The sequence below is a fragment of the Protobothrops mucrosquamatus genome, unplaced genomic scaffold (genome assembly GCF_001527695.2).
Source record: "Protobothrops mucrosquamatus isolate PMUCROS unplaced genomic scaffold, P.Mucros_1.0 scaffold150, whole genome shotgun sequence".
NCBI classification, from domain to species: domain Eukaryota; kingdom Metazoa; phylum Chordata; class Lepidosauria; order Squamata; family Viperidae; genus Protobothrops; species Protobothrops mucrosquamatus.
The window spans coordinates 1748425-1759242 of record NW_015386515.1 but is presented as its reverse complement, the minus strand read 5'-3'; the positions used below and the strand labels follow the sequence as shown (position 1 = coordinate 1759242).

The 10818-nt window shown below is 40.0% G+C and overlaps 1 protein-coding gene across 3 annotated transcripts; it reads right to left on the bottom strand.

The window, feature by feature from the left end:
• Positions 1–7476, bottom strand: TMEM205 (transmembrane protein 205). 3 transcript variants are annotated; one of them, XM_015813298.1, is made up of 4 exons: positions 7417–7476; positions 4074–4175; positions 3472–3635; positions 1–815 (listed from the first exon to the last, which is right to left on the bottom strand). In XM_015813298.1, exons 2-4 carry the CDS (start codon positions 4171–4173, stop codon positions 513–515), a joined length of 567 nt encoding a protein of 188 aa, XP_015668784.1. In that variant the 5' UTR covers positions 4174–4175; positions 7417–7476; the 3' UTR covers positions 1–512. The 3 variants fall into 3 exon arrangements, with proteins under 3 accessions (XP_015668784.1, XP_015668785.1, XP_015668786.1); XM_015813299.1 differs by lacking the exon at positions 7417–7476 and adding an exon at positions 6857–7047; XM_015813300.1 differs by lacking the exon at positions 7417–7476 and adding an exon at positions 6788–6801.
• Positions 7477–10818: the final 3342 nt, after the last annotated feature.

The window sequence follows — 10818 nt, the reverse complement described above, 5'->3', positions numbered from 1 at the left end:
GAGAGGGCTATTAACATTCTTTATTCCAAAAGCAGAATTCCAAGAGATAAATAAAAATTTGTATATAAGAAGGCATTCTATATTTAAATTTTCTTTTAAGATAGCAGAATCCTGTACCTTATTGCTAAAAACGAGCCCATTAAGGTCTTGTTCCCTGGGTATACAATTGATATTAAATGGTATTAGATTATCATTAACAATAGGGAGCCTACTGACAAATCATAAAACGTTACAAAAACTTCCTAATTTAGCACAACACAAACTAATATTACATCAAGATTTTAAAACAGAAACGGCATTAATTTATGCAGATAATTTGCTCTAGGTTTAAATATCCCTTCAGTTACTGGACAATCCAATTTATACTTCAGGAGAGCATTCTGTATCTGGTTGTTTCTAGAGGAATGGGACACACTCCAAAGGATTGATTTCTGGTCATTTCCAAGCTCCTCCTTAGAGCAAAACCAGAATTTTAGGAGAACGCATGAGAACCAGCAGGAGCAGTGGAGAGTCTACAGGCTCTCCAGTTGCAAGGCAATGAATGCCAAGTTCGCCCCGGTGCAGATAACACAAGCCAGATTGCAGAGAGAAGACAAACCATGAAATCTGAAGAACTTCTGGCGCAGGTGCCGGTATTTGTTATCCTTCTCCTTCAGAAGTTGGTAAACCTCTCGCTGACCTGAACCCCCCACTTCCTGTCCGAGCCCATGCTCCTTTTCAATCTCTTGCATCTTAAGCATGGTCTTGGTGATGACTTGGGAGAACCAGGAGGCATTAGTGGCAACCAAGATGAAGCAAATTAAAAAGAGTGTGATCTATAAGGAAGACACAAAGTATCATGATCACTTCTGACTTCCAATTTACTATATGTAATTTTCTTTGGAGTCTTTTTATTTGAGTTCTGGAGTTGCATTCTTACTTCTAGGAAAAATGAAAGGGCAGTTGATGAATCTGATTTTCCTCATTTTTAAGAGTCAATCAGCTACATAGTCCAAAAAAAAGAGATGAAAATGATGTATATATTTTAAATTTATTTTAAATTAACTTCTCACCAATTTTCCTCCACAATTCTAGGAGGTAGGTTGCTGAGAGAATGTGATTGGCCTAAAGTTAGAGTCAGCTTTCCACATTACACCTTATTTATTCTAGTGCAATGTGAATATTAACTTTTCTATGCCTAGGATCAGCTCCAACAAAACACCAATGGTTCAGAAATATTGCAATAATCTGCAGGCCAGCGGAGTTGTACAGTTGTCAATCACTTGTGTACTTGACATTTTGCTCAGTACACAGATTATGCCTCCTGATTCAAAGAGATTGTGATGAAAAATTAAGGGGAGGAACAACATCTCAACGATGTTTCAACTAATTCTTTAAGGACATTAACAATTAAAAGTGGTTCACATATTCTACACAATGATAACATCTGTATGCTTTCACCACGATTTTTATTTTATTTTATTGCCTCAAAACAAGAAACCTTTGGGGAGATAAATAAAATGGTTTTCTAGATGAAGTCTGCAAGGAGCAGAAGAAAATGACAGTATTGCATGGTATCTTTCTCAACCACTATGATCCTATCTTTTCGGTTTGGTTTGTTGATCTTGAGTACGATTAGTTACCAATGATCACTCAAAACAGGATTTTTCAGTGCTGAACAATATTCAGATGCTTCCCTGATATTAACAAACAGGGAAATAGATATATACCAAACCTATTTTTGCTATGAATGGTGAAAAAAATTAGAAATTCCCTGAGGATGGGCTCCAACATAAATCCGAAAGCTCAGAGGAGTAAACCTCTGGTCCCAGTGACCATCCCCAGATTGGATCTTGGAAAAAATTAATTTAACATTTAAAAACCTCAGGCAATTATTCTGCTTCACATCCCAGCCCCATGTATTTTCTTCTAAGTCAAAAGTTCTTCTTAGGGGAAAAGATATAAATAAATTGTACCGTTTGAGGCAGCACTACAGTTGTACTTTGAAAGCCCGCACCTTATCTGCCCTTAAGATTTTCTCTCCAGGATTCAGATATTGTGCTAGAGAAAAATCTGGCTTGTTTGGTTTTAGATTAACATGTTGCATGAACGCAGCCACTGAAGCTATAAATTTAGGATTATGACTTAGTATGTATTATGTAAATCCACTTAATTGTGATTTATTCAGTAAACCTTGCACAAATAGTAGCATCATAGTCACTTCAGTGTTGGGCCTCTTGTTGCTCTTAGCATGACAGAGGAGGCTGTTTTATAAGAAATGCAATCATTTATTTATTGCATTCTCTATTTGAAAAATATGCCCAAAATGATTTAGGAAGATCTTGTAATGCTGCGTATATTACCCTGGGATTTACTCTGCATAACAAAATTACACTAAACAAGAAATTAGATTAAGGCTGAAGCACTCACACTCAGACATTCCCAGAGGTGGGAATGGTGACAAAATGAAAAAGCATTACATGCTAAATGTTTTAATGCCTTTCTTTAGTAAAATATTACCAAATATATGTTAATTCATTAGAGTTCTTGGTTAGTTGATAAATTATAAAAAAGGGTTTTATGGCATCTTAAAGACAATCAAATTTATTATAGCATATGCTCATTAAAGGCATATTTACAGTGCCACAAAATATTCTGCTGCAAGGGTTAAACATAACTATCCGTCTAACAAAATTATTCATTAATTTATTATAATGCATTTTATGCGAACCTTTGCTTTTCTTCAGAAATATAGCCATGAAGGCTGAGAGCAAAGATGCAGGGAAGGGACGAATATGATGATAATGTTCTAAATATACCCTCCGAGTTGGAATATTCTAGATTTAAAAATGCTATACACTGGGGACAGGGAGATAGACAGAAAGCAGAATTGCAATCCTAAACCAGTTTATTCAGAAGTAAATCCATTAAATATAGGCTGCTAACAGTTCATCTCATAAGAACCTGGCCATGGACATTTGTATATAGATGTAAAGCATTCTGAAATTGCTACCCAGAGAAGCAAGCATTGATGCCTTTTTCCCAACAAGAGCTATCACTTGTATAGCTACAGAACTGAATGATAAGTAATTATGGCTTGTCTGTATGTCCTGTAATATAAATGTATCTATATATCATTATGACTATCTTTAATCTGAAGTAGTTGGTGCTGCAAAGGTCCTAGGGAGATAGGAAGAACATGGAATATACATGAAAACGTATCAGAGCATTAAAATGATGTAGAAAAAGGGATTTAGTAGGAGCTATTAAATAGAAGATAATGGAAGTCTTGCAATTTGAACAGTGAAACTGCTAGGTCAGTGCAGCCAAGAAGATACTGTCTTAAGAATATGAAGACTTCTTTCAACCTGAGATGAGTTGGAAAACTTGATAAGCTCAAGGCATTTTCAGAATGTGCCTATCTACTTTCTGCCTGCACGCCTCCCCCTGAATGTAAAACTGCAGGGTTTTAGACCATTAATTGCTATTTACCTGAACAGTTTCTCTGGTGCTGAGGAGTTCCCGTGGATGGTATGCAGCAAATATGGCAAGATTAAGGAACGTGCAGCCAAGTAAGGTGTAGAAATAGAAGGGAAACAATTTGCCCTGTACCAGGCCAAAGGTGTGCCGGCTCACAGTTCGGAAAAGAACAAACCCTAGAGAGAAAGTAAGGATGGGTTACATGGGAAAACACACCCTTTTCTTTAAGCAGTGGAAGAGAAACAGGATTCCAAAGATTTGAACCAGACGGAGTTCAGATTTCTACATAAAACACATTTTTCTACATAACTAACTACATCACTTTTCTACATAACTAACTACATAACTTTCATACAGCTAACTAAGAAAACTATAGGAACTGGACTTCCCAGAGTGATGTTGGCAACAGTGACAGGATCTGGAAGTCTAAGAGAGTTTAAGGGCTTGGAAAAACCATGTTAGAAGAAGATACTGGTAATGTTAGAGGAAGTTACAGGCAAATTTGGAAAACATGGATGTTTCTCTCTTTTCACCTCATCCTTCCTCTAACACAGCCCTTGCCATACAGAAGAACAACATTCTAAGCTAGCTCCCCTCCTGCCCTACAGACATACCTGAGATGAAGGTTACCCATATCTGCATTCCCCAGGCTGTAGAAAGGAGAAAAAGCTGGGTGATTCTGATAAGGCCACTTGGCTCACCTTCCATCGACATTTCTGAAGCAAGATACGGAAGAAAAGGATTGAGAAAAGGGAAGAACAAGGAAACACATCCAAGGGTGGGTGATATCTAAGGCCTGGTCTTAGCCATGTTAATTGATAATTGCCCCAAATGTGTAATATGATGCCAACTATTCTGTGATGGAAAACATACCAAAAGTATGTTTACTTTTATATAGGCCCTGAACTGTATGTGTATATGTAAAATACTTTTTGTATGTGTATATGTAAAATAATTATTTTATTATCTATTTTGATTAATTACTACAACTTGTTTCAACATGTCAAATCCTCAAACATGTACCAATGTTACTTCTGACAATATTATCAAGATGTATCTCATTTTGCTAATGGGCATATAAATCATGGGAGCCAGTCATATTTTAGTTATATTTAATGTCTAAACCAGTGATGGCGAACCTTTTAGAGACCGAGTGCCCAAACTGCAACCCAAAACCCACTTATGCATCATTGAGTGCCGGGTGGGTGTGGCCCATTGGGTGGGCGTGGCTGCGGTGCTAACAGCAGACTGGGTGGGACTAAAAAGTTCAACCAATTAATTCCAGATCTTTTTTTTCCCCGCGAGAAGTTGAAATTGACTGAACCTTTTTTTTTTTTTTTTTTTTGCACATGGCAGAGGCCTAAAGCGAAAAGATTTTATAAAACCCAACTAAAGGCCTAGGACTGGGGCGACTGTGCACGTGCCCACAGAGAGGGCTCTGAGTGCCGCCTCTGGCACCCGTGCCATAGGTTTGCCACCACTGGTCTAAACATTAATCTCCCTCCCAAAGAACCTCCATTGCCAGATAGTTCAAAAGAGCAGCAGGCAGGCAGCGATAAGAGCTGGAAAGGCAAGCAAACAGGCACACGGCAGAAGTCAGTTGCTAAATACTGCCTGCCACTCTGCTTAAAGCAGCAGAACCCTTAATTGCCAAGAGACTGGATTACATTTAATCTGCCCACATCCCATCTGATTGTAGACAAGGCCTGGCTATGCCCCTTTCCTATCTCTAACAGGCAGATAGGACTAGCTTATTTCACACATTGAAGTGGAGGCAGGAAAGGGCCATCTTATTTATTTATCTATCCTATTTGTATGGCCATTCATTTCACAAGAGACTCGGGTTGATGTTACAGCACTTAATTAGAAAACCATTATATGTGTTTTCACAAATATAACTGAAAATCATTATTAAAAACTAAAAAAAACACACAAAACAAGAGATGTCAGCCACAGTATGGATTGCAAGATCTCCCAAAGCCTGAAAGCATAGTCAGGTCTTGAGGGACTTGTGGAATGTTAAGAGGGATGGAGCTAATCTCACTGCAGGTGGGGGGAGGGAACGAAGATTCCATAAGGTGGGTGCTGCAACTTGGTGAGCTCCTATTACTTGTCCCAACTCTGTCCACCTAGCAGTTTGAAAACATGCAAATGCAAGTAGATTAATAGATACCACTTTGGTGGGAAGGTAACAGCATTCTGTACGCCTTTAGCATATAGCCACGCTGGCCACATGGTCATGAAAATTGTCTTCGGACATCACTAGCTCCATTGGTCAAGAAATGGAGATGAGCACTGTGCCCTAGATTTGGATACAACTAAAAGGGATACCTTTACTTTTTTACAACAGAGAAGGCCTGCCTTCTAGGATCCGCCAAATGTAATTCCTTAACAGGGACTTGCAGCATGCCTTCTCTGTCAGATCTGATGGGATGGGCAGATGCAATTATGGATGGGCAGTCCCTCAGATAACCTGGCCCCATACCATGAAGGGCTTTAAAGGTCAACATCAGCACTTTCAATTGGGGGCAACCAGAAGCAGACTGGCAACCAATATGTACTTTTCTAGGAATACAGATAATTGCTTGCATTGCTGCATTCTGCACAGATGAAGCTTTCAGATAAGTTTCAAGGACAGTTGCATGTAAAGCACATGACAGAAGGCCAAATGGGAGGTGATTGGGTCATAAGTGACAGCAAGCAGAGCCCCCCACCTCCTCGATCCAGGAATAAGCACAACTGGTGCCCAACACGAAGCTTTGCAAAGGCCTTCCTAGCCACAACTGCCACCTGCTCTTTGGGTAGGAATTGTGAGTTAGGTGTAATGCTCTTCTTCAACTGCTAGATTAATTTTCCTAAGGTTTTAGGTCTTAGGTTTGCGTGGCTACAGAGATTAGATTCCAGTAACATACTAAACTCTGTCTATACAAGCCATTTAATTTACTTTAGCCAGATATTTCCTGGTCTCAGACTACATTGTTCATTTATGGTTTAGTATGTTTTGTGGACCCAGAAAATAAGTATTTTGCCTTCCTGTTAAAAATGGTGGCATCCATGATTCTTTCTCAAAATCCCAAATGTTCCATCAGCCCATAAGATAGAGGATGGCTCGGTTTCTACACGTCCGTGGAATGAAACTAATTCTCCAGGACACAAAACCATACCCTGAACCATAACATGAACACTGGCGGCATATCTAAAATAGGATTGGCTATCGGTGGTTTACTACCCAAAGGAAGTACTGTCGACACATAGCGGAGCTCTTCAAACATGCATTGGTGAACGCCGCAGATTTTGAGGCGATTCACTTCCAAAAGCCACTGCTTACACGCTGCCTTGGCATCTCCGCCCCCCCCCCCCCCAAGAAGCCCGCCGTTTCGGGGGCGGTGCAGATTACTGTTTGACAACACCGGCCCGGGATTCCACGATCGCCTTCGGGTATCGCGCTAATGTCCGCTGACTTGGGACTCGGTCCTCCAGGCTCCGGAACGTATTTCCCGGGGAGAGAAATCAGGAAAAATCAACGGGAAGGAGACTTAACGTAAAACAGCAGGAACGAAGCCAGCACCCGCGCTTTCCCAGCAATTTCTCCTCCTTCCTGTTTCCGCCTCCGCCACTCTCCCGCACACATATTTTGGCACAGAGAAGCCGACAGGGCTCTTCTGGCCCAGGGCACTCGGGAATGAAGGGGCAAAGTTCAAGGAAAACTCGGGAAGGGGGAAATCACTGAACTCGAAAAGCTGGAAAGGGAGAAAGGATCTTTCGCAATGAACAAGAGCCCAAAGGGATAATTCCGCGCTTCCTAATGCACACGAATCTCGCCTTGAATACCGAAAGGGAAAAGCCTGCAGGACTCAAATGCTCTCTCCCTCCCCCCAAAAAAGCAGCGCTGCCTCGGAAAGAGCACCCGGGCCACGCTGCCCCAACTGCGCAGCTATTACCCCAGCAATCGCCCACCTCTTCACAGCAGCGCGTCGGGGAACGACTTTGCCCAGTCCTCCTTAGCAAGCAGGCCCCGCCCTCTGAATTCAGAAGAGGGAGCGTCATGAAGGGAGGCGTGGCCACGGCTGGCCGCGCCCCTTTGTTGGCACGTTGAATTGCCGCTAAACCCTCTTCCCCGCTTTCTGGTTTGGGTCAAGAGACCATCGCTGGCAGGGCGACCTGGATGATGGACGGGAAGATGGTCACGATGGTAAGGGAGTGAAGGAAGAGTCGTGAGGTGGTGTAGGGCAAGACGGATCTGGAAAGGGAGAAAAGCCCTTTTCCCCCCCTGTTCCAGAGGTGCAGATCTTTCTTCGCGGCTCCTTTAAGTACCGCAGCGTTCCTGCTACTTCTTTTCTGCCTAGAAAGCCTGAAGTGCGGATCCTGGATCAGTGCACAAAACGGGAAGTGCACAAAACGGCCACGGCAAGAAACTGTGGGAACTTAGTCTAAAACATACGTCTAGATGTATGGTTACCTTACTGCTACCTGTCCCCTTCTTAGTTTGGGGAGCAGAGGAAAAGCACTGGCGTTTAAAATGTACTGGACTCGGTATTGTAGGATGGCTCACCAAGCTAAAAAACAAGCTACATTCCTAAGATTTTGAATACCCTCAATTGTACCTCTCGCAATATTACTCCGATACTCCAATATGGTATTGTTAGATTTCAGTTTCGGAATGATGAGGGAGGAACTTGGTAACACCTGCCTTATATCCTTGGATGGATGCTAGCATTCTAGAAGGTATAATCTCAAGAGAGTGAATTTTATTAAATGGATAAAATTGATTTATACTTCACAAAAGACAATTGTAAATTGAGAAAACTGTAAATGGAGAAATTAACAACCTTGTGAGATATAGAAAGGGACAAGACAAGGATGTCCCTTGTTATTATTATTTATCTTAGCTCTGGACGTATTGAATAGTATTGAATAGACACATAAGACAAGATGGAAGAATTGCTGGAGTGAGGATTAAAAGTGGAATATATAAATTAAGGGTATTTGCTGATATTTGGTGATAATTTTGAAAAATCCTTTGGAAGAAATGGAAATACTAAAAAAATAAAGGATGTTGGTGGATTGATTAGCTGGATTTAAAATTAATGAGAAAATGAAGATGTTAAGTAAGATGAGGGTAAAGGAGCAAAAACACCGTTTTAATATTCAGAAAAAAGTGAAATACTTGGTATTAGTATGATTAATATGAATTGCATGTTATTTCAAAACAATTATATTAAGGCATAGAATCAAATTAAAAAGGACTTACTAAGATGGAAAAAATTACAATTGTCATTGTTGGAAGGAATTTCTGTGATAAAAATGAATGATACCTGGTTTGACCAATTTAAGCAAAGGCCAAAAGACATACAGTATCTAGGCAAGGGAATAGCCAAATTAAATATAAAGTCTGCTAAGATGCACACAAGGAGAATTTGAACTGCCTGGTTAGAAAGTGAAAGAGTGGGTGCTGCTGAGAAATAAGAGAATTTTAGAACTAGAGGAGCATGACCTGAGGTTTGGATGGCACAGTTTTCTATGGTAGGATAAAGTTAAGATTAATGTAGATTTAAAAATCAGTATATTAGAAGTGCCATATTGAGAACATAGAATAAACCCAGATTGTGCCAAAAATGCCTTTATGGGTCTCAGCATAAGAATCATTTTATATAAAAGAAATAGCCAGCAAAGAAGGATAGTTAGCATATAGAGAGCTATTAGAATAAGAACATGAAGAATATAAGATGAAATCAATAGATCAATTGACTGGGATTTAACTTTCAATGGTTTTCATATGCGCAGCTAAAAGAAAGATTTAAGATAGATAAGAGGACATTTGGAATTGAATAGCATAAGTGCAAATTTGAATTTACAAATGATGAACATGTAATTGCTAAAATATAAACCTGTTGAAATTTGAAATGGGAGAACAAGTGAAAGAGTATATGATAAGGATCAAACATAAAGGGTCATTTTATTATGCCTGGTGAAGCTAGAAAATTCTGGGTTCAAATACAATTATATAAAAAATAAATATTAATATTCAGAATTTTGCTTGTTGGAACTAATGGATAAACAGAAAAGAATTGTGGAAGAGTGTTTTTATAAACACTACTGTGAGTTTATTACAGTATATACATTCTGAAAGATATTTCAGAAAGACACTGAAATACCCACAATGGAGGAATGATTGGTGAAGATGACAGTATTAGCAGAAATGGCAACATTTACTTGTCTGATTAGAGAAAGGGCAATAACCACATTCATTAGTTACTGGAAGCCTCTTATGAACTTTTGCTGAAAAAAAAAGACATGAACTAGTGATTTATGGGTTTGATGACTAGAAATGGTAGACTATGTAAAGAAGGAAATACTTTTGTTACCTTACAGAGGGTAAATATAAATGTAAGATCAGAAACTTTCTTTATAACTTTTTCTTTTCTTTCCTTATTTCCAATTTTTACTTTGCACCTTTTTCACATTTTTTATATCAAAATTTGTATTGTTTTTTACTCTCTTAATTTTTATGTGTGTGTGTGTGTGTGTGTGTGTGTGTGTGTGTGTGTATATATATATATATATATATATATATATATATATATATTCCTTAATAACATTAAAAATGTGAATCCTGGGCAAACACATATTAATAAAATATAAAAAAAACAAACACCAGGATAAAAATAAAACAAACCTGTTTAATACAAACAAGTTTGTAAGTAAAAGAGTTACCAAGCTTTCATCGGCCCGTCTGCCGACGTCATCAGGGTTGGAATGCTAGGTGATTAGGAAGCCTGCCTACCTGACTCTGCGCCTGGCTTCTCGAGCACGTAATCGGCCCATTAGTATTAATCTGCAACGTGCTAAGTTGATTCACATCTGGTAGCCTGTTGGTGGACCCAGTGGTTATGCTCAGATCCTCCATTACTTTTCTAGCACGCGTGCGAGCGCTTAGGGGATGGCTGTCAAGCTGTCTCTGCCCCCTATCTTTCCCCCCCCCCTCTCTCATTTTGGAGCGATCTCTCAATCTGCATTTCAAATGCCCTGTAGGGCTGTCATCTTCCCCTACGGCCACCAGGGAACATAACAACGAGATAACAATAGGCAAGACTGGAGAGACAGGGCTATGGGTGAGGCAGTAACAGCTGTTATGGGAGGAGACGAGAAATTAACGATGTGTCAAGATCGGGTGTGGAAAACAGACAACAAAAAGGGGGGGAGAATAGTGAGCAGGAAGATCTTAACAGCTGCTCCTTGCAAGATTGGGGAGAGAGAGCTACGGGCGAGACAACGGCGGCCGTAGGGGAAGATGACAGCCCTACAGGGCGGTTGAAATGCAGATTGAGAGATCGCTCCAAAATGAGAGAGGGGGGGGAA

Excerpts from the sequence above, each read along its gene's own strand:
- TMEM205 (XM_015813298.1), bottom strand. The coding sequence starts at position 4,173 with ATGTCGATGGAAGGTGAGCCAAGTGGCCTTATCAGAATCACCCAGCTT. Across the intron at positions 3,636-4,073 it reads ATGGGTAACCTTCATCTCAG|GGTTTGTTCTTTTCCGAACT; the intron begins GTATGTCTGTAG and ends CTTTCTCTCTAG. Across the intron at positions 816-3,471 it reads GCACCAGAGAAACTGTTCAG|ATCACACTCTTTTTAATTTG; the intron begins GTAAATAGCAAT and ends TCTTCCTTATAG.